Consider the following 26923-nt stretch of genomic DNA (forward strand, 5'->3'; position numbering starts at 1 on the left):
TCTTGCCTTAACCTCCTCAGTTGATGGGATTACAGGCCTGCACCACTGTGAGGGGCTTTTTGTATGTTTGATTCCTTGGGTTAAAACTGGTCAGCTCTGGTCAACTGCGAAGAAAAAGAGCAAGATGTTTGGTTGAAAGTTGTGCCTAAAAGGTTTAAGTGTCTAGAGGTACAAATACGGAAAAGTTAGAAAATTATCTTCCACTTCCTTTAGAATATACAAATGTAGTTATATATATATACATACACTTAGGTATGTATGTAGTGGGTACATATTTTTTGGTTTCTTTTTTCAGTTCATAAACGTTTCAGAAATATATTGTTTGATAAGACAAATCAATAAGCACCGTTTGTGAAGATAAGAAATGTTTATTATAAGGATCTTTAAAGGATGTTTATTCCAATTGCACAAACAGCTTTTTATTGATGGTGTGTGACTGGGTCTATATCTAAACCGGGTTGGTGGAGACCACGGTGTAGTTAACACTCAGCTACCAACTGGGAGTGGCCCTGGAACAAGTCGTTGGAATGTTCTGGCTCAGAGTTACTCATCTGTACCAAGTGGATTGGTATCTGTCCAGGGTTCTCCGTCGCCCTCAGGCTCCAGTCCTAGGAGGGCCTCTGCCACTCACATGTTCTCAAAGCTTTGAGCTTCAAAGGAACGGGGGAGGGGAGATGAGGCGGTGCGCAGGGGAGCGTGTGATACAAGCATATCCAAGGTTCTTTTACAAAAATTGGAAACTGAGCATTGAGGTTGAAGTGTTCACAACTTCTTGTTGAAAGTGACCATTTAAATGGGGAAATAAAGAAATGGCAACTTACATTTTCATATTATCCAACGAAAAATAGTTGTAGTATTTTCATCTTCATGCCAAAGAAATTATTATTTTTTAGTGAAGACTTTTCCATACAGTGTTATTAGTTTTTAAAAATAGTTTCTACATGTTGGAAATCAGAGGCAATTTCCTGGATTACCGGAGTAAAAGAAAACTTTAAAAAAAAAATCCCATCGTCCATGCGTTCTCTTTTGAATTGTGTTTCTATTGGAAGCTTGTTTGGCATCATTCCAGGGATGAGCAAAAGTAAATGCTAATAACGAATTGTCCAATTGAGTGGCCCTTTTATTCCAGTGTATTTTCGAGTTGGAGACAGGAAATCCTCAAAAGCTAGGGCCTGTTTTCTGGGCCCGTGTGACCAGAGCTCCGGCCACAACAGCCCTGTGAGCGCCCCTCCTTCCCGGGGTCGCCACGCCTGGGGCGGTCAGGTCGCCCGGACCCGCCCCGCCTGGCGTTACTCAGGTCTTGGTGGCGCAGGGCGGAGCCGCGGGTCGGCCGCCGCAGGTGGGGAGGGGCGGCCCGAGCGCGTCCCTGACACCCGCGGGGGGGCGGGGGAGGCGCGGCGGCCACACCCCGCCCTGGGAAGAAGCCGGCCAGGTGTGGCTGCGGCGCCGGGTGCCAGCGGGGAGGAGACTCGCTCCGCCGCCGACCCACACCAACACCCAGCCCCGACCCAGCTCCTCTGCGCCCTCGCCGCCCTCGGAGCCACAGCTCTTCCTCCCGCTCCTGCTTCGGGCCGGTCGCCGTCCCCGCTCTCGCTGCGGCCGGGACGGTCCTGGTGGAGGGCAGCGTCCCCGCGACCCTCCTGCGCTCCCCCACCCGTTTCCCGGTTGTCCGCCTTCGCTCGGGCCCCGTCCACCTTCTCCGAGCGGGCCCGCCTCGCCTATGCCTCGGCGCTGAGCCACTCTCCTTCTGAGTGACCGCCGACATGAGTTGCAACGGGGGCTCCCACCCGCGGATCAACACCCTGGGCCGCATGACCCGAGCCGAGTCCGGCCCGGACCTGCGCTACGAGATGACCGGCGGCGGCGGCGGCGGCGGGGGCGGCGGCGGCGGCGGGGGCACCAGCAGGATGTACTACTCGCGGCGCTACACGGTCAACGACCAGAACTCGGACGGCTACTGGTGGGTACCCGCGCCGAGCGAGAGCGCGGGGCTCGGGGTCCGGCTCCGGGGCGTCCACCTTTTAGCAAAATCCTAGGACTCTGGGACGGGGAGGGACACGATCCCAAGCGGCCGATCAGGAAACCCAGGTTTGGAAGGAGAAAAATGTTGGCCCGAGGTCACAGAAGCACTTGCTGGCCGCGCTGGGGAGCTGGACCCAAGTGTCCTGACACCCAGCGCTGCCACTCTGATCCAGGTGTGTGTGAGTGCCCGGACAGGGGCGGCTCCCTTCCTACCTGAGGGGACTGGGTCCCATCTTCCACTCCCCGCAAGCCCGGGCTGGAGGCCAGAGGGGGCGTCATCCTCCACCCCGCCCTCACAGGCGAGGCGAGCGGACCGGTAGGGGCGCAGTGTGCGGCCCTCTCTCTGCCGTCCCGGGGTTGCCACCTACGTAGCCCGGCCTGGCTGCAGTTGCCTTTGTTCCCGCCAGCCGGTGGGAGGTCGGGAGAGGCGGGGCTGCGACGGCAACACCCAACCTTAATTATAATCAGAAGTAAAACTGTAAAGAAGTGGGGGCCTCCCGGCGCTATCTGGTGGCCGCGGTCGTTCCACCACCATCTGTACTGGCTTACCCCCAATTCCTGGTCACCTCAGAACCACGACAGCGGAGGCGCCGGGGCTGCCCCGCCACCCGCTGGCGTCTGTGCAGGCTGAGCGTCTTGGTGGAGCAGGGTCGGGTCCCGAGGAGGCCAGGCCTGGGACTCCTCTGTCCCCGCAAATGAAACTTTTCTTCCGGGGCGACAGCGAGGCTGGCTACACTCCTGCGCTCCAGATAGAGCTTTACTGGGACGCGCTGGATCCCTCTGGGTGGCCACGCTGTAGCACCTGTGGCTCCGCGTCTGGGCCCTTTGGTTTCCACTGGGTGTGTGTGTGTGTGTGGGGGGGAGTATTAGACGAACTTCCCCAGTGCCTGGGTCGCAAAGCACCGGCTCAGGTTCTGCCCTTTGATCTGCACCGTGTGGTCTGGGAGCTGGGGGCGGCCCTGGCGGGGGTGGTGCTCCGGCTAAAGCGCCCTGGAGAGGCCCACTGGCAAGAAGGCTGTGCCTACTTGGCTTGATCGTCACGGAAGTAGACCTAGGAGGTCTTTGTTTTACGATAGGAAAGGTAATGAACAGGATTTTTTTTTTTTTTTTTTTAACCCAGTCCTGGGAGTTGGACTCTGATTGCCCATGTGAGCCCGGAGAGTTTTGCGGCCCGCACCCTCCCCGCCCCCTGCCAGCCTTTCCCTCGTCGGGAAAGAGGCCCGAGTGCTTAGATCAGTGCCAGATTATTTACCCCGCTTGAAGCCTTAGGGAGAGGAGGGGCAACCTCTATTTTGCAAGCAGATTTGAAAGCAGGCACTATACAAGTTGCAACCCGTTTTCTGCTTGGATTTTTTTCCCCGGAGCATCCCGATATATGTATATTGGTTTTTTTTTTTCCTTTTTTTTCTCTTTTTGTTGTCTCAGTTTTGGAGTTTTTTTTTTTTTTTTTTTTCTGAATAAAATGTTCTTGGGGATTTCCATTAAAAACGTGCCAAGCGATAGGAAGAATAAAAGTTTGGGCTTTTAAGTTCGTTAAAAAAATTCGCCAGCACTTAGAGCTGAAATTTTACTTTTTCTGTTGCAGTCATCCAAGATTTGGAAGTCACAGTCTTTTAAATGTGTGAATCACACACAGTTTAAATCCAAGTCAGAATATGTAAGGATTCTGATGAGCTCCTTTTTAGATAGTTCATGAATCAAATGTTTATTTGGCCCCTATTAATATTCTACTAACCTGGATTTCTTTTCTTTCCTTTCATTTCCTTCCTTCTTCTTTTTTTTTTTTTTTCTTTCTTGTGCGTGTGGTTCTGGGATCAAATCCATGGGCCCCACAGGCGCCTAGGAACGTGCTGTATCCTGTCACACCCTCAGCCCTCTTGTCTTTCAGATTGACAATGATCAGTACCCATTAATTGACTCTTTTCCTCTCTTGACCCCTTATACACATTTTAGGGAAGTAAAATTTTAGTTAATTTATTCATTGGTTAATGAACAACATAACGATGATACATGTTTTATTAGGATTCCTCCCCGTTGTATTTGGGGAGGTTCAGTGTTTTTTCACTGGATAGTGTTTCTGCATTCTGTTTTCACAACTAAAAGCTTGTTTATAAACCTGTCAAGTGTTACATCCCGCTGGGAAGGAAAAACAGATCCAAGTGAAAAAATGACCTGACTCGGAGGAAGGGTATTTTTTTTTTTTTTTCCTGCGGGTGGGTGTGAGTCACGGCGCCGCGGGGCGTCCGACCCGGGCTTCAGCTGTCCGTCATTCTTTCTCGGGACCCAGGTCATGGAGTTTCCCCCAGCCTGTCGCGCGGCCTGGAGTGGTGCTGCTGAAGACTAAACAGCCGGCAAATGCTGACTTCTGCATTTTCAAATAATGGCGACTGGCTGGGGAGAGTCAGGCTGAGCACCCGTACCTGTTTTCCTGGTGGCGATCCAGTTCTGTGTGGAGGAATCGGTTCGCCCATGGCTTGGGCTTTGAAGCAGGAGGCCCTGTCCGCCCTAGAGGGCCGCCGCTCTCTGCTCAGTGAAGGACGATTAAGAATTAACAAGTAGTTTTCTGACTAAAGATTCCCGGCCACTCCCACTTAAGGTGTTTTCTTTCTTTTTTTTTCATTCTTTTACCACAAAACCTATGAGAACTACTGATTGCATTCAAAATCATTTATTTCAAAAATGCTGGTTTATTGATTGAATTAGATTGGTGATTTTTCTTCTCCCCCCCCCTCCCTCCCTCCCTCCCTCCCTCCCTCCCTCCCTTCCTTCCTTCCTTCCTTCCTTCCTTCCTTTCACTGGGGTTTGAATCCAGGGCCTCCCATATATACTTGGCAAGTGCTCTACTGCTGAGCTCCACCCCCAGATTTTTAAAATTTTATTTTGAGATAGAACTACTTCTTCAATTGCTCAGGCTGGGCTTGAACTTGTGATTCTCCAGCATTGACTGCCTGAGTAGTTGAGACTACAGGCATGCCTCCCTCCGCATGCTAGGTTTAGATTCATGATTTTCCAAATGAGTGTGTTTAGCCCTTTCTTATATAAACTAATTTGAGTATGTGGAGAGGCCCAATCTTATTTTTCTCTTCAAACCCATTTTAAAACATCTCCCCTTTGTCTGTTCTTTCTACTGCTAACACTTGTCCATTTTAATGACAGTATTATATCTCTTTTACATTGTAATTCTCTCCTTCCCCCATCATGTACCTGTCCTGTGTTATTTTAGGCTGGAGTGGAATCTGCAACTATGTTATTTAACTTCTTGTTTTCTAATTATTATTTCATTAAGGTTTAGTGAATGTTATATACTTGACAATATAAAAAGCAGAGCTTTGAAAATGTAAACTTTGGATTTTCTTGTATAAAATATTATATTAATACTGTTTTCAATTACAGCAGAATATCTCTGAATTTTTTCTTGTAGTTAAAACAAAGCACTAATCTGAGGTGAAATTTGTCACCACCGTAAGCCAATCTCAGAGTTAGATCTTTTATCAAAGTATGGATTTTGTAGGAGGATTAAAAGCAGCACATAGTTATTAAGCTTCAGAAGTATGTGGTTATGTTAATGCTTACTTTTATCCAGATCTCATAATTTCAAAACCAAATAGGAGTTGGGGGTGTACACCTAGCATGGGACACCCTGGGTTCAATATCCAGTACCAAAGCCTCTTACAAAACATAACAACAAAACCAAAACACCTGTGATCACTATTTGATGTTTTTTAAAGTTTATTTTACATTACCTGTTATAAGAAGCCTTTTTCTTTGCATGAGATAAACACCATTTGCACTGAATTGCAGAAAAGGAAGGACCACTAGTGGTTACCTAGTGGGCAGAAATCCCACTTTTCTGTGGTAGAGATAGAAGCTAATCACTTGCCTCAAGTCCTAGAGTTCTTTCCTGGCTGGGTGGGCTGGGTTGATACAAGAACCCAGGGCTCCTCACCTTGGTCCTCCCCAGCCTTTGCAGCTCAACTTTTAGACTGGACAGACCAGTAATTAAATGACTGCATCTCACATTGATTTCAGCATTGAATGTATTTTTCATTTATTCAAGTATTTACTGAACATCTGCACATGTGTTAGGTGTCAAAGACTTGAACTTTGAAAGAAGGGTACTCGGAGACATATTATAAGTACTATATATAATACAGAAGGATAGGGCTGGGTGTGTAGCTCAGTGATAGAGTACTTGCTTAGCCTGTGGGAGGCCCTGGATTCCATCCCCAACACTGCAAAATAAAATAAAAATAAAACCCAACAAAGGCAAAGGGCTGGAGGGATGTAAATAACTTCAGAATCTTCGCAAGAAGACAGGATAACAGAGATAAAGTCTGTGAGGGGGCACTTTATAAAGGAAATGGTATTGAATTGGTCTTTTGGTAAAGATGGGCAGGCAGAGAAGAGCATGGGAAAAGTCTGAGAAGCTGATAAAGTGATCTCCTTTTTGAGCAACCAGTTTAAAGTGAGGAAGCAGGAAGAAGACAGGAGGAGGGGTCTCCCGGATGCCATGAGAGGGATTTGGCCAGGCAGAGGGCAGCCATGAGGGTTCCACTGTGTCCAGTGGAAATCTCCATGGAGGGGGCAAGGAGGTGTCCCCGGCAGTGCTTTCAGACTGCTCTGCAGCAGCACCGTGTAGGTGGCATGAAGTGGAGCGAGATGCCAGGAGGAGTCCCTGTGAGGAAGCCATTGCCCCAGTGAAGGGGGGAGGTAATGAAAGTCTGAGTGTGGGCTGTGGCTGTGGAGAGCAGGTGCTGGCCCGGTGGAGTGACGGCCAGCTTCAGCCAAGAGCTGCAGGTAGGAGTCTGAGAAAACAGCTCAGAGCCTGGGTGACTCATAGAAGGAGTATCCTTGGTCTTTATTTTGGGAAATGATGGTAAAGGAAGATTCAGGTTAATTTAATAGACGGCAGGTAACATTTACACGGTGGTTAAATGTGGGTAAGTTGTGTATTTTATAAAGATCAGATCAGCGATGTGCCAGGTGCATTATGTACACAGTCTCAAGCCTCACAACAAACCTCAGTCTACAGATGGGAAACTGAAGCTAAAATAGTCAAAGATCACACTGTTAGTAAGTGATGAGCTGGGTTTGAATCCAGGATACCACAGGCCCCAAGAAACCATCCATCCTTTGTTGTTAGAATCCATTTTTTCTACTTATAAACTCTTTTCTAGCTAATTGGAGTTTTTGCTTCTTTTTAATTGGTTGCAATCCTGTGAAATATTTATTTCATAACCGTTTTTTTCCTATTAATACTCTTGTAGAGTTTCATCTGCTTAGAAAAAAAAACACTCAAGATGATTCTGCATTAAGCAGACTAATTGTTTATTCTGTATTAAGCCATCTAATTGTTATTTAATGGAACAAAAAAAAAGCTTTCAACAGTAGTTAATTTTTTTCTCTAAATATGGGCATGATTTCATTGTTCAGGAGACTGAATCGCCTTGGGAAGAAAAGAATCTGCTGATGTCTCTGATACCTCAATGCTGACTTCTTAGGGTGGAGCAAAGGAGGGCTTAGGTGTGACTGGGGGAGTCTAACTTGACTCTCAGCTAACCAGTCTTTCCAGATGGGGAGGTTCTAGAAAGTTTTTGAAAGAGAGCTTCAGTCTGGAAGCCTTGCGGTTCACAATTCTTTTCTCCTTCTGCCTCCTCCTGGGCTGGTCCTGGCTCTTGGAAAAACAGTCAGATGTGGTTTTGATGTTGAAGCCGCAGCCCCACATCCCTAAAGACCCACACCATTTGCCACTCATTCTAAGTAGTGTTCTTTAAAATACAAATGCATCCAGTAATTTACACCTCACCACCAACACTTGGGACAGGAAGAGTCTACTGTTCAAATCTCATGAATGTGGAATCTATATGTCTTGAAAATGGGGACTATTTAGTGAAAAGCCACAGCAAACATATTTAATAAGGTTTTGCTTGGAATTAAAAATGTTGACCCACAAACATAACATTCCTTGTTTTATCTGGCCCCTGGGAGGAAAAAGGAGTTGGCTTCTTCTGGGATTACCGACAATTTGTAAAGAGTTTTTCAGGATTCTGTCAAATAAATGTAAATTTTTGTGTAGGGTAGTAATTCAGAAATTCCTATTTTGACATTGAATTTGTAAGAACCAAATATCTTCTTAGTAAACTAAATAAGGGCATCTTTCTCTGAATTTTCTTGTCACTTCACTAAGTCTCTTTCATGCTGTTAAAATGTATTAATCTTGTTGAGTTTTCTGTTACCTCTGAGTCTCGTAGGTCATTTCTAAGAACTGGAAATGTTTCACACATAATACCTAATTTATTTCTTCTTTCTCCTCATTCCCATTTATTTTAGCTGCTACATAAAAACATAAAACTTGTGCCTATTTATGGGGAACCATGTTTCTATGCATGTATACACATTTCCTTTTGCCCTATACCCAATTTTCTGCATAATATTCTTAAATTTATAGACGAAGACAAAAATACAAAAAGGATTTTTCATAACCATGTCAACAACAGGTTATGAAGAGAAGAATTAGCTTCTGCAGCACCCTGGGGACATCCTGACCCCTCTAATCCTTACTCCTACACCAGGAGGCTGGTGTTCCTACCTGCACAGCTGCAGAAACTCCAGCACCCTGGGTGCATGTCACTCTGACTTGTCACAGGCTGTATGTGACTGTACGTGACAGCAGCTGACAGCAGCTGAGAGGCGCTGAGCTGGGATTGGGCTCCAACTGGGATGGACCTGAGTGCCTTTATGAAGGTGATGTAATTGATCTGCACTCCCCATCTCAACACAATCCATATGAGGCACAGTGTAAAAATAGAGAGAGAGCCACTCAGAAAAGAAGTGGAACTTGTGTTAGAGAACTGCCTCTGGGCTGGGGACAGCATGAAGGACCAGAGCAGGCCCTCTTTCTAAAGTCTGGAGGAAGGAAACCTCCTTTTTCGCTCACTGGCTGAGTTGGGAATGGGCTCCCTAGGATAGATGCACTCCTTGGCTGAGCTTTTGAGGCTGGGGTGGTAATGTCCTTAGTCAGCCACTGGTTTGCTTGTGCTCTGCTCTACTTAGCCAAACAAACATGCATTGAGGCCTTCTGTGTGCAAACCCTGTGTTGTTAGGTGCACGTGGGAGTGGAAGATGACTAAGGTATGGGACTTTGCTCTCCAGGAGTGGGATAGCCAGGTGTGTAAACACCTAAAGCCCAAGTGGGAGCAGAGGTGCCGGGGGTGAGTTCCACCCAGCAGGCAGCATTTGAGCTGTAACTCCAGGGGGATGGATAAGGGACATTTCAGGGATGCCTCTGTGTTTAGTGAGTCTTGGGGGCGTAAAGTATCAGCCTCAAATGAAAAAGTAAAATTATATATCTTTTCCTTTTACTTAAGATCCTTAAGAGAAACTCAAACAGTATAGAATGTGGAAAAATGCTTTGATAATGAATGATAAAGAGCTAAACAAATAGGTTTTTTTAAAAAATATTTTTTTAGTTGTAGGTGAACACAATACTTTATTTATTTATTTATTTATTTATTTATTTATTTATATTTTATATGGTGCTGAGGATCAAACCCAGTGCCTCATACATGAGAGGCAAGTGCTCTGACACTGAGCCACAATCCCAGCCCCAAATAGGTCTTAAGATATTAATGCAATATATAATTCTAATTTTCAGTACACATTTACTGATGCATTATTCCATGAACCTGAATACAGAAAGACATGACTTTTGTTTCAGGAACATATATATAAAAAATTGTGTGATGAATGAAATGAAAGAAGAGAGGAGGAGAAAGATGGAAAGAGGAAGAAATAAAAAATGTAATTCAATGGGAGAGAAAATATATACACAAAAAGAAGTATAGTCAAATGGCATGAATGTCTAATGAGCAGTTAAAATGACTATAGAATCATTTTCGTAAAACAGAGAGCAATCATTTAAAAATATTTTAACTTTGCAATATTACTTGCACCTTTTCAAAATATTTGTTTTATATTTTCTTTCTAGAATATTCTGGCAATCAGTGTTAGACTAATGCTCCAAGGCAGCTAATTTTGCATTCTTACTTTTTAAAGAAAAGAAAGAATGTCATTTGACCTCGGTAAGGCAAAACATAGCTCTATGTTGTTTCTAACGTCTTTGTATGGACTGTTTGGGGATTACACTCCAGACTGTGTTTTCCTTTAACCCACTGACAAAGGGATCTTTATAAAAACGTTTGGAACCATTACTTGTTTAAACAAGTTTTCGAATGATCTTTAAAAAAGAAAAGTCTGTAGCCTTATGGGGTGGTGCCCACCTGTTATCCCAGTGACTGAGGTGGAGGATCGAAAGTTAGAGGCCAGTCTTAGCAATTTAGTGAGGCCCTAAGCAATTTAGTGAGGCCCTAAGCAATTTAGCAAGATCCTGTCTCAAAATAAAGATTGAAAAAGAGCCGGGATGTAGCTCAGTGGTAAGACTCCCCACCACTCCGTTTTAATACTGCATTCAACTCCGAGTGCCAAAAAAAAAAAAAAAAAAAAGTTTATGCAGGCTGCTGCTTTGTAGTGTGAATCATTTGTCTTTGTGAGTTTGAAGATTAAAGCAATTTTCAAAGAGTTAAAAGTTTGAAGGACAAATTTGCTTCTTTCAAGGACAGCTGTCAACAGTCTTTTAATTGATTTGACTCAAATCCATTTACTTATTTTTTTCAAAAGAAACATATGATGTCTTCCATCTGAAATGGGATTTAAAAATGGAAGCTGGAGGTTTCTTAATCCGATTCCTAACATTATAATACCATCCCCCTTTCTGTCCCCCCTCCCCCGTATGCCAATCTTTAAATTTTTTTGAGGCTAGGGATTTTAAAAATCCTTATATGCTTGTTAAATAAAACTATTGTTAAATAGTTATTTAAAAACTTTTCTTCATATGTGATAAAATTTTGCATTTTCCCAAAGTAATTTACATGAATTGAAGAAGAGAACTCAGTTACCATTAATCACAACACAGACTTTTAATATTACTTTCAATAAGAATGAGTTGGATGGTTGCCTAAAATGGACTTAAAGAATGAGTGAGCCAAAGAAACCTTAGATATCATCTAGCCCAAGAGATGAGAAAACCACAGCCTAGAAAATTTCCGAATTAAGCCAACTGTGGTGGCACACACCTGTAATCCCAGTGGTTCAGAAAGCTGAGGCAGGAGGATAGTTAGTTTGAGGCCAGCCTCAGAAACTTAGTGAGGCCCTAAGCAATTTAGTGAGACCCTATCTCAAAATAGAAAATTTTTTAAAGAGCTGGGGGTGTGGCTCTGTGGGAAAATGCACCTGGGTTCAATCTCTAGCACCAGCCTCCCAATTTTTTTTCTGAGATTAAAAAGAAATCTAAAATTATGTGCTCAATAAAAACATGATCTGATTTACAGAGGTTTGTTTTGTTTTATTTTGGGATACTAGGGATTGAACCCAGGGGTGCTTTACCACTGAGCTTTGCCCCCAGTCTATTTTTTATTTTGAGGCAGGGTCTTGCCAAATTGTTGAGACTGACTTTGAACTGCCTCAGCCTCACTGGGGTTACAGTTGTGCTCCACCATACCCAGGTGCAAAGTTTTAAATCACACACAACTTAAAAAAAAAAAAAAACAAACACATAAATAATTACACACTTTTTCTGAAGCAAGCGCTCCTGGCTGTCCAGTACAAGAGCCCGTGGCCGTATACATGGTGGGTGAATATCTGACATTGGACTGACCCGATGGATCAAAATCCCTTTCTGCCTACAATTCCTTCTTGATTTAAGCACAGCCAGTTTGGTGTGGATTCTTCATTGAAGGAAGACAAGTAAACTGAAGGTCAAGGAGGATTCTCTTTTCCCCAGTCACTGAACTTTGTTTGGCCTGAGTCTATGTTTCCTGATGGACGGAGCCAATCAACCAGGCACACACCTGGTTCTCTTTGTCACCTTTCTCTGTTTTTGAAGGGTTTCTTGGCTACACCTCAGGTGGAAATGGGATACTGACCAAAGAAAGACAAGAGTAAGCGAACTTTCCTTTAGGATCAGAGGCAGTCTGGAGAAATTGCATATCACAGCCCCCCCCCCACCCCAACCATGGATTTATTTTCTGTGGTTTTGGTACCCATGGCCAACTACAGTCCAAAAAATGTTAAATAAGCAACTCTAGGAAAAAACAAGTCTTAAATTCCACTTAAATTCCATACGTATTATTGTAATTGTTCTATTATTGTTCATTCTCTTACCACACCTAATATTTAAATCAAACTTTATCATAGGTATGTGTGAATAGGAAAAAACATAGTATATTTAAGGTTCATTACTAGGCAAGATTTCAGGCATCCTCTGGGGGTCTTGGAACATATCTGCTTGCACAAGGGGGACTACTATAAAAGGTGAAATTTGGTTAATGAGATTATACTTTCCTATAAACAAATAACAGTGTCAAAGACTTTTACTTTCATCATCCCAACACATTAGCTTTTCATTTTATTGACCCTTAAAGAAATCTGATTTCGTGCTGGGGTTGTGGCAGAGTGCTTACTTACCTGGCCTGTGTGAGGCACTGGGTTCTATGCTCAGCACCCCATATAAATAAATGGATAAATAAATAAATAAAATAAAGGTCCATCAATGGCTAAATAAAATATTAAAAATAAAAAAGAAATCTGATTTCTGTGCATTCCTCTTTTCCATATAATGGAACATAATGTTCAGTAAGTGATAATGTGTTTATTGAAATGCAAAGTGAAACACCTAAAGGTTTTAGTCTCAAGGGCATGAAAGCCTTTGGGTGAAACGTGAATTTTTGAGTAGTATCAACAGCCTATGAGTGAGGATAGGAGTCTTGTCTTTAAGGAGATGCCCACCGTTTTTGTTTATTTGTTCTTTTAAGATACACATGACAGGAGAGTGTATTTTGGCATAATATACATATATGCCCACCCACCCTTAGAAATAGGAAATGTCTTCTAAAACTTGGAGAAGGGAATTTAAAAAAGATACATAATAGAGGAAGCCTTCCTGTTTTAATCTAGCTTTTAATTGCTTTTGCTCCCCTTTTGTTGGAAGCAACTCATGTCTAAGCGTCTTGAAATGAAGTCCTCTAGTACCTGGGGAAAAAGAAGTGGGTGAGTTTATATTTTGTTGTCAAATAAGTTTAGTCTCATAGATTCCTTTAAAACTTATATGTACACTCTGGATAAATTTGTTCACAATGGAGTTTGACTTCTGCGTGCGTGTGTGTGTGTGTGTGTGTGTGTGTGTGTGTGTGTGTTGGTGCTGGGATGGGGAGTGGAGTGGGAGGGGATGCATTTACTACTAGGATATACCCCAAGCCTTTTTTTTTTTTTAAAAGCATTTTTATTTTGGAGTAGTTTTATATTTACAGAAAAGTTGCCAACATAGTACAAAGTTCTTGTATACGCCTTACCCAGCTTCCTTAATCATCTTCTGACTGCTCAGTCCATGAGTTTTTACAGGGGCACACCTTGTTAAATGTCGCAGAAACTCTGGCTTTCATTTTTGATGCTTGAATGGGAATCACCCTCAGAACCAAGTTGCTGAACAGAATTTCCAAATGTTTCAAAAGAAGCGTGCACTGATCCCTACTTGGGAACAGATGTAATTACACAGGAGCATTCTAATTCCTTACTGGGGTTCTGCGTGAGTTTTCTGTATCTTTTTAAGTTCTTTCCTGTGTCTCTTGAGTTTCTTTCCTCTATTTTCTAACAGGTACATTTGGGAAGGTGTCCTAACGCCGTTGGAATTTCGTGCAAGTTAGGACAACAGATACAGTTTTGTCTGTGTCTTAACATTACCAAAAAATATGCCAGGTTTCCTGTGCGAGTTCTGAGTGGAAGAAAGACTGGTTGCATTCATGGAGGAGGAGTGGGGAGGCTGTCTGGTTTTGATAGGTTGGACACCTCAGCAGCACGTTGTCTGGGCCTGCCTGGAAGAGCCGGGATCATCATTTGGGAGCGGTTCCCAGGGAGGCCTGGGCTCCTCACCCACATTCAGCTAGTGCTGACTTGTTGGAGAGCCTTGCTTGCAGGGAGGGACCCCGAATCAGTGGCAGGAAAAGAAAGAAAGTGCTTCCCTGTGGTGGGTGATGCAGAGTGAGGAGTCCTGGGAGAGTTCCCACACTTTTGTGATCCCATCTGTGCATAACACAGCCATTGTTTTCCTTTTTTTTTTTTTTTTTTTTTTAAGTGGTGCTGGGTGGAACCCAGGGCTTCACGCCTATGAGGCAAGTGCTCTAACACTGAGCTACACCCTACAGCCCAAACTTTTTTTTTTTTTTTTTAAACAGTGAAATACTTTCTTTAAAACATGCAGGGACACAGACACACACACAAGGGAAAGTCCAGTTTGTCAGAGAGATGTCAAACAGAAGCAGGTGCAAACTGGCCCTGACGGAAGGACCAGATATCGCCGAAGCCCTCTGAGGAACACAACTTGTCTCGTAGCACATTTGTGAACCCTTTTCATGAACATCGAACAATAATTTGACAGGCTTTAAAATCTCTCATTCTTGTTCTATTTTGCAGTGTTGGGGGTCCAATCCAGGGGCTCACACATGCTAGATATCTTGACACTAAACATTAGTAGGCAGTGGTATGGTATGATGGATCTTAGCAAATTGAAAAGTGATACTCTTGGTCTGGGGTTGTAGATCAGTGGCAGAGCATTTGCTTAGCACATGTGACTCACTGGGTTTGATCCTCAGCACCACATAAAAATAAATAAATTAACTTTTTTTTTTCAAGCTCATCCTGCTTTTAAAATAAAAAGTAAGGCTCTTTTGTTATACCTTGCTCTCTAATGGATTCATTTATGTTGTGGAGCAAATTAAATTCCTCTAGTCTGTTTTCTTTAAAGTATGGGCAATCTACAACTTTTTTTTTTTTTCCAACATCTCCATTGTTCGAAGGTTTCTGCTACTTGTCTTCCAGAAACGTACCTCATTTGCATGTACATTGAAGGAACCTCATTGTTGAGTAAAGTATTGATCCATCTTGCAAGGAGAAGGGTCATTAAAAATACTTAAAATTTCCACCATTTCCTTAAACCATGATTTCTTTACCATTATTGTCTTTTACTGTGATGGCCAAAGGCACTTTTGTAGAATTAGCTTTTCTCTCATCTCTTACGTTTTCCTTTGGCCAGACTTTCTGGTGACATCTTCGTGCTTAGTATCCAGTGTTGTGTGGTCTTCTTGCAGAGGGACTCATGGTGTTGGGGACATGGCATCATCAACTGCTGTGGGCTGAATTGGGAAGGGTGATAAATAGGTGGAAATAGCTCCCTGTCATGACAAAAGAGATGTGTTTTTACATTTCAAAGGAATTCTCTGGATGGGATCATAGACCTGGGAGAAAAAGTGCCATGAAGGACATTATTGGCTAAGTTGTGAAAGTCGAAAAGTTCTCTAGATTAAACACTAAGTATTATATCCATTCGAATTTCCCCAATTTTAATAATTGTTTTGTGATTTGATAAGTGAATTTCTTTATTCTTAGTAAACACATGCAGAAATATTTGAGGGTAAAAATATATGATTATTCTCAAGTGATTCATGAAAAAAAATATATATATATCCATAAATAAGTGAATCCACATAGGCAGACAGGGGAGAAGGAAGTACAGCCAAATGTTAGTAATCGGGGCGTCTGGGTGAAGAGTCCTGGTGAAGAGTCTCGTGGGAGTGTTTTTGTCTTGCGTTGGCAACTTCTCTGAACATTTCGAATGATTTCAAAATGGAAAAGAAGCTATTTCACGTCCGATTTCTTTGTGTCTGCCTCCTCAGTCAAACCGGCACCATGTCCAGGCACCAGAACCAGAACACCATCCAGGAGCTCCTGCAGAACTGCTCCGACTGTCTGATGCGGGCCGAGCTGATCGTGCAACCCGTAAGCCTCCCTGTTCCCCCGCTTGCCTCACCCACCTGCAGCTGGGCCCCGTGGGCTGTGGCTCTCCTGGTCCTCTCCGGCACATCCCCATTCTCTGATCTGTTTTCCCCGCTGCATAGTTAGAAGTGTTTCCAGAACAGGCTAGAGAGGGCCATCATCTTAGTCTGTTTTCTGTTGGTAATAACACAATGCCCCAGACTGGGGTACATTATTAAAAAAAAAAAAAAAAAAAAGAGGTTTATTTTGACTCCTAGTTCTGGTCCAAGGTCAAGGGTCACATGTTTTCCCTGGGGTAGTGTGGGGCATCACATGGAAGAGACAGAGAGCCTGCAAACTGGCTTTTATAACAGACCCACTCTGAAGATAATCCATCAAACTATTAATCCATTAATCACACGAATGGATTAATGACCTCTTATCAAACTATTAATCCATTAATCACATGAATGGATTAATGACCTCTTAAAGTTCCACCTCTTAATATTTCATCATAGGGACTGAACCTCGGCAGATGTTGACATGACCAGTGGCCACCTTTTTGGAACTGCAGCATCCTATTGCTATTTATGTGACTTTGTAATCTCTTCTCTTCCTAGTAATGTAACCTGTGGTGTTTCTTTCACTGGATTGGGATGGATTGTCCTGGGCACCATCAAATTAGTAAAATGGCTTTTGTAAGGGAAAGTGACCATACCAGGAGGATAATTCTGTTTGAGAAGCATTAAAAAATATGAAAAAATAAACAATTAAAATTTGAGGGAAAAGGGTGGCATTTGTGAGAATCTGGAGCTCCTATGATGACTGAGATCTCTTAACTATCTTCCAATTGGGGTTAAAAATCATGAGTTCTGTGATATTTGCTACGTACAGATTTCATTTTAAAATATCTTAGCACTCACATTTGCTCCAGGTTTCTGAAGAAACAACTAGAGAATGATGGGGAAATAGCCACCATTTCTTCCTTTTTCTGAATGATTCTTTGCAACAAAATAGTCAGGTTCCAGTCTCCCCCAAGCTGACATTAATGTTGGGGTTATATCTGAAGTCGACCTAATCACAGAGTACCTCTGTTAAATTGTCTATATTTGAACCGATTTAAAACAAGCAAATGTATGGCTTCTTCTGTTTGAAGAGTATCTCACTGTTCTGATTTCCTAGTTTACATATTTTGTGGATTCTAGTTCTGGTTTATTTTATCCCATTAAGAAAATATCTTTATGACTGAACACAGTGGCACATGCCTGAAATCCCAGCAACTCAGGAGACTGAGGCAGGAGGATCACAAGTTTGAGGACAGCCTCAGCAATTTAACCAGGCCCTAAGTGACTTAGTGAGACCCTATCTCAAAATTTAAAAGAGCCAGTGATTACCTGGTCACAGTGGCACATGCCTGTAATCCCAGCAGCTCGGGCCGCTGAGACAGGAGGATCATGAGTTCAAAGCCAGTTTCAGCAACAGTAAGGCGCTAAGCAACTCAATGAGACCCTGTCTCTACATAAAATACAAAATAAAGGCTGGGGATGTGACTCAGTGGTCAAATGCCCCTGAGTTTAATCCCAGTCCAAAAAAAAAAAAAGAGGATTTAGCTCCGTGATAAAGTGCCTGCAGACACTGGGCTCGATCTCTAGTACGAAAAAAGAAAATAACCATTGCTTAGTCCATGTAAAAATATATTTGAGGGTCAGCAAACCAGCTTGGTTCTGGTTCTGGTTCTGGTTGTTTCAGGCTTCTGATTTGAAACAGACTTCCCTCAATGTTCCCAGTGCCCAGATTCCTTCACACAAAGCTAGACAGGAGAGGGGTCAGTGACAACAAGGAACATACCCACCCCAACAAGGAACATACTCACCCCACCCTGGACTCATTAGTGACTGTGGTTACATTTCCCATGTAGTTCTATAAATTTACATGGATCACGTGCCCACTTTATGTCTACTTATGTGCTTTGAAGTGCAATGAAAACACAACTGGGAAATGGTATCGTATTTGCTAACATTGCTGCTTTGGAGAAATGAGGTTCATTTGGCTGAAGCCAAATGAAAGCAGCAAAAGTAAAATTCTATAGAGAAAGCTCCCGTGTGGTCCTAAAGCAATGGGAAATTTTCTCTCTTGAAAAACAAAAAACAAACAACTTTTATTTTGAGATAGTTGTAGACTCACAAGAAGAACAAGACGTTATAGACTCACTTGCAAGAACATTGCAGAGCAGGGCTGGGGGTATAGTTCAGTGGCAGAGCATATACCTAGTATGTGCCCAGGGTTCAATCCCCAGCATTGTAACAACAAGAACAAATAAATAATAGTACCAAGCAGCCTTGTGTGTCCCTCACCTGGCTTCTCCTGCTGCTGACATCTTACAGAACAGAAAAGCATCATCAAAACCAAGACACAGATTGACCGAGTACAGTTAACCAGATAGAAGCTTTATTTTAAGATCTGAAAAAGTCTTGTTCCTATAAAAATGCAAAAAAAGCTCATTTAATGTGTAAAAGGCCCTAGGTGGTGAAATGGTTACAGTGTTCTTACCACGGTGAAGTCCCAGTAAATCAGAGTTCCATATAAATATGAAAGATCCACACTCAACATTGAAGCAAGGGGAAGATGAGTGTTCTGTAAATTTGCCTTTAAAATCCAGGTGCAAATGTAAAAGACAGCCCACAAATGTTAGTTCATGACTCTCTCTCTCTCTCTGTTTACTTCCTTATCTCAAATTTGTAAGGTCATTTTCAGTTAAATTTTTTTTTGCATTTCCAGTGGGGTGCTTTATATTTCTTATATTTACCATAGAAGTTTTTGCTCTCCTTAATGCACAGGAATCCTTTCTTTGCAGTAACATGTGTTTTCCTCCTGTTAATTCTCTCTTTTAGGAACTGAAATATGGAGACGGAATACAGCTGGCTCGAAGTAGGGAACTGGACGAGTGCTTTGCACAGGCCAATGATCAGATGGAAATCACTGACAGCTTGATCCGGGAGATGCGACAGATGGGCCAACCCTGTGATGCTTATCAGAAAAGGTAATGTCCCCAGAGCACGGATCAGGAGGCTCGTGAGGAATGCTGCACACCCCGTTGTGCTCCGTCCCATGACCCGTGTCTTCCTCTGGAGGAAGCAGACCCATGCCGAGGAGAACCTGCCTGCCTTGGCCTGTCGTACCTTCACGATCTGCAATACAAATGGACCAAACCACTGCCCTCTTCTGTGCAGTCACAAAGCTGCCATGAGAAGAATTGAGCAGACCTGCCTAAGAGCGTGCGGCCATTCAAAAACTCTAGATCCTATTTTGAAGCTCCGAGTCCATTAGGTGTCAACTGCACCTCCCTCTAGAAGGCAGCAAAGCTCTCTGCCCAGCATCTGACTTTTTAGGAGTCAAATAAGAAGTCTGGTTCAGTGACTATGAAAGTGAGAGTCTTGGACTTGGGCATGAAGCTGGGATGTGTAGTCTGAACTTGCTCCCAAGCCCCCTAGGGTCCGGGGTACTAGGAGAACCCCCGGGACAAAACTCATGAGGAATCAACAGGTGTTATGGTGGGTTAGGCAACGGCAGGGGCACTTCCCAAGAAGTTGCAGGCTTTAAGCATCTTCCTAGGACTTAACATACTTGATTTTTTTTTTTTTTAATTTGGGGGTAGGGTTTCGCCAAGTGCTTAGGGTAGCCTTGAATTTGCTACCCTCCTGCCCTAGTCTCCCCAGTTGCTGGGATTACAGGTGTGTGCCACCACACCTGGATGGACTTAATATTTTCGTATGTGATCAAATTTCAAGTCATTTGATAAAGCAAAAAAAAAAAAAAAAAAAATTCAAATTAAACATTGGTGGCTTCTACACGGACCCAAAGGAGATGCGGAGAGGGGGGTTGGTCCTGAATGTGCTTCATAGGCTGTTTTCCTGTGGTGATATCGTTTCTGTTCTTTCCTTTCAGGCTGCTGCAACTCCAGGAGCAAATGCGAGCCCTTTACAAAGCCATCAGTGTTCCTCGAGTGCGAAGGGCCAGCTCCAAGGGCGGAGGAGGATACACTTGTCAGAGTGGCTCCGGGTGGGATGAGTTCACCAAGCGTCTCACCGGCGAATGTTTGGGATGGATGAGACAACAGAGGGTGAGCAGCGCCCAGAGGGACAAGTGTTGGTCCTCAGACCCCCAAACCCGGGTATCTTAGTTGTGTAGAGAGCGGCGGGTGAGCCCCAGGGTTCTGGTCACCAAGGACTTCAGGTGGCAATGACCGCTTGTGTCCGCCTGCTAAATCACATCATTGTTCTACCAAGGTAACTGACCTCATCTATGTTGCAGATAGGTACTTAAAAAAAAAAAAAAAAAAAAAGAATATTGTGGTGGTTCATTTAAAATATTCACAAATTGGAAGTGCTGGGAACCGTCAAACTGGACGCTCTGGTTTGGGCTCCTCCGTGGCCTGCCTGGTGGTTTTGAAGTGTCAGTTGTCTGGTTGGGCAACCCACTGGTGTGGGAGTGAATTAAATAGTGGCAGCAGAAGTATGTGTTGATCCTTTCCCTAGAACCGGGGTTTCTCCAATGTCTATTTCAATGCTAATTATTGTTTTGTTGTTTTATGTACTAATTATGCCCTATAATGAACAGGTGGCAGGGGAACTACGCCATAATCAGGGAGATGGGAATTTTATAATGAAAACCTACTCCCAATGAACCATCTTTCTCTTAAGAAGGTGGATATGTTAGAATGATACCCTGTGGAGAGATTGTTATGCAACAGCCTTGTGGTTCTAAGAGCTTGGTGGGTTGTAGGACCATTTTAGCACTCATTCAAAAATTTCGCAGCCACTTTTTTTTTTTTTTTTTTTTTGGCAGTAAGTCTCACTGTGTCTCCAGGCTGCTCTTAATTCCTGGGCCCAGGCAGACCTTCTGTAGCCGGGACCAGAGCACACTCTGTTGCACCTGGCCTTTTAGAATTTGGGGGTCTGTTCTTTCCCTTCATTCACTCATTCACTGAGTTAACCTTGTCTCCTATTTTTCATAAAGGCTGTAAGTATTAGAGAAGGCGGTATACAGAGAGGAAAAAACTAGGAATAACCTCAGAAACTTAAATATAAACCTCTTGGCATGTTTTCAAATTCCCAACAAATCTTTGGATGTACATTTCCTGAGGATTTTATCTGTACTCACTGTACCAGAAATGGAGGTCTCAAAAATTCTGAGCCATAATCCTGAAGATGAAAATTATTGAAGGGGCTGGGGATGTGGCTCAAGCGGTAGCGCACTCACCTGGCATGCGTGCGGCCCGGGTTCGATCCTCAGCACCACATACAAACAAAGATGTTGTGTCTGCCGAAAACTAAAAAATAAATATTAAAATTCATTCTCTCTCTCTCTCTCTCTTAAAAAAAAAAAAAAAAAAATTATTGAAGAAAATAAGGTACATCCACATTGCCCAATTGTTGCCATGTGAGAACTGTAGTAAATTTTTTGCTTAGCTGGGGATGGTGGGGTGGTGCTTCAGCCCCAGTGACAGGAAGAGCTGATGGGGTTTGAACCACACCTTAAGGATCCTTAATGGGAGGCAAAACAGCCTTTGAACCAAATTAATTATGAAGCATCATACAGCCGAATGTCTTCCAAGTTGGTAATGAGAGTTGTATAAAAGGACAGCTCATACTCTGCCCTTTTCTGTATTCCTGCCCGGTGCTGCTTTGGAAGAATACTTTGTAGCAATGGCTTCACATTTTTAAATGTCAGAAAGGGCATCATCACAGGGACTCAGTTTTATGTCATTTTCTGAGTCAGTGATGAGCGATGCTTTCAGATCCAGCAGGTGGTTCTCATAGCTCCCTACAAACCAAAAGCTGTTTGATTTCTCAACTGCAGGTTCACCCTGGGATTCCCTCTGGCCCTTTGCCTCCCATCCCTTTGTCCCCCTTGCATAGCCTGCATTCCTCATTCCTCCAGGGAGACCCAGCTGCAGGCTCTGCTGATAAGGGAGCCTCTTCCCCAGCAGCGCACACCTCCCGGCCAGGTTTGTGTGGCTTCCGAGACTTGGGTTTCTGCTGATGGACGAGCCAGATAGGATACACCTGGTCGGTAGAGACCAGTGTGAGCGGGGAGCCTGATCACCTCCCTATCTCCCCAGCACACACACCTGCTGTTTCTGTTGTACAAGCCAGGACAGCCGTGGGAGACAAGGGTCAGAGTCCCCTGGGAAGGGAACCTTCCATGATCTGGCTCTGAAATGGCTTCCTTTCTGACACTTTGCCAAGTGCCCTAGAACATGGATGTGGCTTAAGAACAATCTGCATTGTGTTCCTGCTGACATGCCAGCCTGGAATGTTGGCCCCGGGCAGGCCCGGGAGATGGTACAGGTGATTCGGAAATTTCACATGTACTCACGCAAAAGAAGGATGAAATAATAGACTTGCCCCAGAACGAAATTTGTGGAACTATGTGTTTGATTTTTTTTTTTTCTGTGCATCCTTCTTACATTTGAGATCCAAATAATAAATCTAGCTAGATTTAATTTTGAAAAGAGGTAACGTAAGTCCACAATCTTAACGTTGCCAACATTAATTGAAATGAAGACTTTGAGTTTATTTAGTAACTTTCTTTTGAAGTGGGCTGTAGGGAGTTTTGCATCTGGAAAGGGAATGATAAATGCTGGGCTTTTGAGTCAACAATGAACATTTATCAAAATAATTTAGGGCTGGGGTGTTACTCAGTGGTAGGGCCCTCGTGTAGTCATGTGCAAGGCCACAGCACTGCAAAATAATAACAACAACAACAACAACAACAATAATTTAAAGAAATAAACAATGACAAATGCTTTTTGGTTCGCTGTTTTGAGCTTGGGAAGCACCAAATAATTATGTTTCATTAATGATTTTTGATGTATATTTAAAACTTACTGAATAAAGAAGCATGTGGATATTTTATAGCATCATCATCTCCTATACATCTATGCACACACACTAATATCTAGTCACACACAAACTTGCATGTATACATATAGATTTTTTTTTTTCTCAGAGGTCATGATATAGGTTTCAAGGAACCCATTTCTGAATTTCTTCCTCAGTCCAAATAAGGCAAGGAATGTATTTGGCAATCCCTGTTGTTAGGAAATCTTGAAACTTTACCACATATTTTTGCTTCAAACATACTTGATATTTACATTTTGCTTTGTTCTTTTCTCCTTCCTTCCTTCCTTCCTTCCTTCCTTCCTTCCTCCCTCCCTCCCTGACTGGTATTGAATGCCTCGGCTCAAGCGACCCTCCTGCCTCAGCCTCCGAGTAGCAGAGCCTCTTCACTTTCATCTGAAGCAGAGCTGTGTTTGTCTCTTGGTTCTTTATCCCTGAGACCACAGAAAACTCAAGTCAGTTGCCAACAAGGACACTGACGGGCACATCTCTTCTCCTTCCCTCTGCAGGCAGAGATGGACTTGGTGGCCTGGGGAGTGGACCTGGCCTCCGTGGAGCAGCACATCAACAGCCACAGGAGCCTCCACAACGCCATTGGAGACTACCGCTGGCAGCTGGACAAAATTAAAGCCGACTTGGTACTTTTCATTGTTCTGTTTTAGAATCCGCCGGGCCCCCCCGCCCCCCCCCCAAAAAAAAAAACCCGAAGGATTGAGTAATTACTTTCATGGACAGTTTTGTCTGAGACAGACAGGCTATTCTGTCTTTCCCAAGAGACTGGAAATTTTTAAAAATCCCTTTTCATAAAGGGGAAGGGAAGCCAGATAGACCTTCTGAATCTTGCGGAGGAGCCGATCCCAGGAGGAGAGCATGAGAGCACTCATTTGTTTGCAGTTTGTAAACAAGTGCTTCTGGGGGCGATGGGGTGGGGGTGGCCCGTTTCTGCAGAAAGCAGAGCATCGCTTCTCATGGAGAAAAACAGATGATCATACCGTTCGTGACCTTGGAGAGTCCTTTGCTAGGTGGGTTTCCTGACACCCCTCCTGGGCTGGAGGAAAGTCGGAGGAAAGTCAGCTGGGTCGAGAATGACCCATGAGATAGGAATCTGGTCTTAGGTGCTCAGTTTCCTCCTGTATCACTACACTTTTAAATCACTAACTTTTCCACGTAGATCAAAGCTTCTACCCCCTCCCCCTTTGGGGCCCTATTTTCGTCCACTTGAGGACCTGATCAACTTTCTCCCCTCCTTTCTCCAAGGTCTAGGACAACCTAAATCATATTTTCAGACTTTTTTTTTTTTTTTTTTTTTTTTAAAGTTGCAACTAGTGAGTCTTTAAGTGACAAAGGTCAGGCCTTTACTTTGTGGTCCTGCTACCAGCCCAGTAAAGGTTTGCTTTCCAAACACCTGGGAGAAGGTCCCCAGGGGTGAAAAACTTCATAGAGCAAAGACTTCTTTCTCCTGAGGCCAGAATGGACAAAAAAAGGAGGTTTCGAAGGGCAGCTCTTTCTTTACAAACCCAAGTGGAAAATTAAATAATGACTTGCTTTTTGTCATCTTTTAGCGTGAGAAGTCCGCCATCTACCAGTTGGAAGAGGAGTATGAAAACCTGCTGGTAAGTCGACTTATTTCTGAATTGCCCGTAGTCTTTGTTTCTAACTCAATACAATATTGTTCACTTCCCGGGGTGAGGCACCTGCTCAGTGTCACCCAGAAGACCCTGGAAGTATTCTTACTTCCTTGCTCATGGATGCTGATTTCATTGCTCCTGCTAAGTTTCCTTTAGAAGTAAATTCTGAAAAGTATTTTCTTCTTTCTGCAGATGGTGCCTACAACTATTCTATTTTCAAGTTGTGTTACCTAAATGATGCTTGTTAAATAAATTGCAGCTAAACACTTGCAGCTAAAGCAGTAAAGTCTTGCCACTTTTGAATTTCAGTTTTTGGAAGTATTAGCAAAAATATGATGTATTTTCTTTAGATAGTTTCCCATCAGATCCCCATCATATGACAGATTCTGTATCAATCATGTGATTGATAAGCAGAGAGATTTCTATTCTTCTACCTATTTGTGTCACTTTATCTTCACTTTTCCTACATCCCCTTGTTGGCAGCAATATTTTAAAAATAATGTGGCCAGTGGTGACAGAACATTTTTTCTCTTGGGGCTGGGATGGCATCTTGAATATTGCAGGGGAAGGTGACAGTAGGAAAAACTAGAGTCCTGTTTCCCTCCTTATTGTCTAAAACTATCAGATGCAAACTTTGGTATCTGAATCGAGACCCTTTAGGAGATGGGGGTTCAGCGGTAGAGTATTTGCCTGGCCCTAAGTTTAACCCCCAGCATCATGAAAAAAGAAGAAGGAAAAAATCCTCAGGGATTAGGCTGTTGGAGTCTAACGTTGCTGTCCCGTTCATCACACATTTGGACTGGTCCTGTTCCCATGCGAGGTGGTCAGCGACTGCACCAGGTTTATAGGCGTTACCTGGTCTTGGAATGATTTTGGTGAAGGAGCTACCGAGGTTTATCTATGACGTCTGCAGAGGCCACTCTTCACCTGCTCGTGTTAATGCTTCTTCTGAACTTGCTCTGCAGAAAGCGTCCTTTGAGAGGATGGATCACCTGCGACAGCTGCAGAGCATCATCCAGGCCACCTCCCGAGAGATCATGTGGATCAATGACTGCGAGGAGGAGGAGCTGCTGTATGACTGGAGCGACAAGAACACCAACATCGCCCAGAAACAGGAGGCCTTCTCGGTAAGCTGCCCAGGAGCTGTAGGCATGGCCTCCGGGCTTTTGTCTTGGGAGCTGCTGGGTGGGGAGAGTGGCCTTCTAAGAATGTAATCGCCACTTGTAATTTGGCCCCGGAAAAACTATTCCTTTTCTGAAAGCTGTTCATAGCAGTAAGAGAGGCAGTACATTTTTGTTGTTGTTTTCTTAAGAGGCAGGGCCTTCTTATGCTGCCCAGGTTGGTCCCAAACTCTTGGGCTCAAGCAATCCTCCTTCCTTGGCCTCCCAAGAAGCTGGCACCGCAAGTGTACCCTACTGCACCTGGCTAAATAACTTGTTTTCCCCAATGAGTTTGTTTAATATCCCAGAAGACAGTAGTTCATTAGGTTGGGTGAGAATTCATTCACTCAGGTAACCTAGGGTGGGGTAGCAACTGTTCTAACCGTAGATTAAAACCTGGAATTAGGAATTAGAACAGGGTGAGCCGTCTTCATTCAAAATTCTGAAATCCAAAATGCTATAAAATGGGAAACTTTTGCAGTGATCATGTGATGCCCTCAGTGGAACATTTCACACCTGACCTCATATGAAAGGTTGCAGACAAAACATAGGCACAGAAAAAATATCATATAAAATTACTTTCAGCCTATGTCTATCAAGGTGTGCATGAAGCATAGAAATGGAATTTGTGTTTAGTTTGGGGTCTCATCCTTAGGGTATGTCATTACGTAGGTGTCAGTTTCTAAAATCTGAAAAACAAAAATTAAAATTTAAAACACTTTTGGTCCCAAGCCTTTTGGGTCAAGGATACCTAACTGGTATTCATTACAGCTCTGTCACTCTATCAGCATGATCTTTGACAGGGAATGTCACCAATATGAGGCCTTGGTTCCATATTATCCTGTCATGAACATCCTTCCAGCCTCAAAAATGCTGTGATTCTTGAGGAAAACCTACCACGATGTGTTGCATCTTACGACTAAAACACTCAGGGTCACTCTAGGTGAACTGGGCCGCAGGGAATAATCACCCAGAGACAGATATACCTTTTTCTTTGGGTCCCGTGATGGCTCCTCTGACCTTAGAGGTTCGTGGGGAGAGAGAGAGAGAGAGAGAGAGAGAGAGAGAGAGAGAGAGAGAGAGAGAGAGAGAGAACATGTTGAACCCTTTTATGGAGAGAAGCCATTCAAATGAGACCAGGGGTCAGGTTTGGGGGACGTCAAGTCTGGCTTCATGATGTCTGCTGTAGGCAGATTGACTGACATCTAAGAAGGCCACACCCAAAGGCAGAGCAAGAAAAGGGACACACAAAGGGAGTTTCCATGGAACATTCTATCCCAAATAGGAAAAAGGGGTAGGATTACAAAAGAACAGGTGAGTGTAGCTCATCCCGGGGGTATGCCTACTCAGA

General features: G+C 43.6%; 1 protein-coding gene across 2 annotated transcripts in view; it reads left to right on the plus strand.

The window, feature by feature from the left end:
- The first annotated feature begins 1527 nt into the window (after positions 1-1527).
- The window catches only part of Dsp (desmoplakin), a 48081-nt gene continuing 22685 nt past the window's right edge, over positions 1528-26923 (plus strand). For both annotated transcript variants that reach the window (XM_076859172.1, XM_076859173.1), the window contains exons 1-7: positions 1528-1960; positions 15804-15906; positions 18774-18922; positions 19828-20002; positions 23294-23422; positions 24347-24397; positions 25378-25539. In XM_076859172.1, coding sequence (XP_076715287.1) covers positions 1764-1960; positions 15804-15906; positions 18774-18922; positions 19828-20002; positions 23294-23422; positions 24347-24397; positions 25378-25539 — 966 coding nt within the window. In that variant the 5' untranslated portion in view covers positions 1528-1763. The remainder of the gene's footprint in view (positions 1961-15803; positions 15907-18773; positions 18923-19827; positions 20003-23293; positions 23423-24346; positions 24398-25377; positions 25540-26923) is intronic.

The sequence above is a fragment of the Callospermophilus lateralis genome, chromosome 6, assembly GCF_048772815.1.
Source record: "Callospermophilus lateralis isolate mCalLat2 chromosome 6, mCalLat2.hap1, whole genome shotgun sequence".
NCBI classification, from domain to species: domain Eukaryota; kingdom Metazoa; phylum Chordata; class Mammalia; order Rodentia; family Sciuridae; genus Callospermophilus; species Callospermophilus lateralis.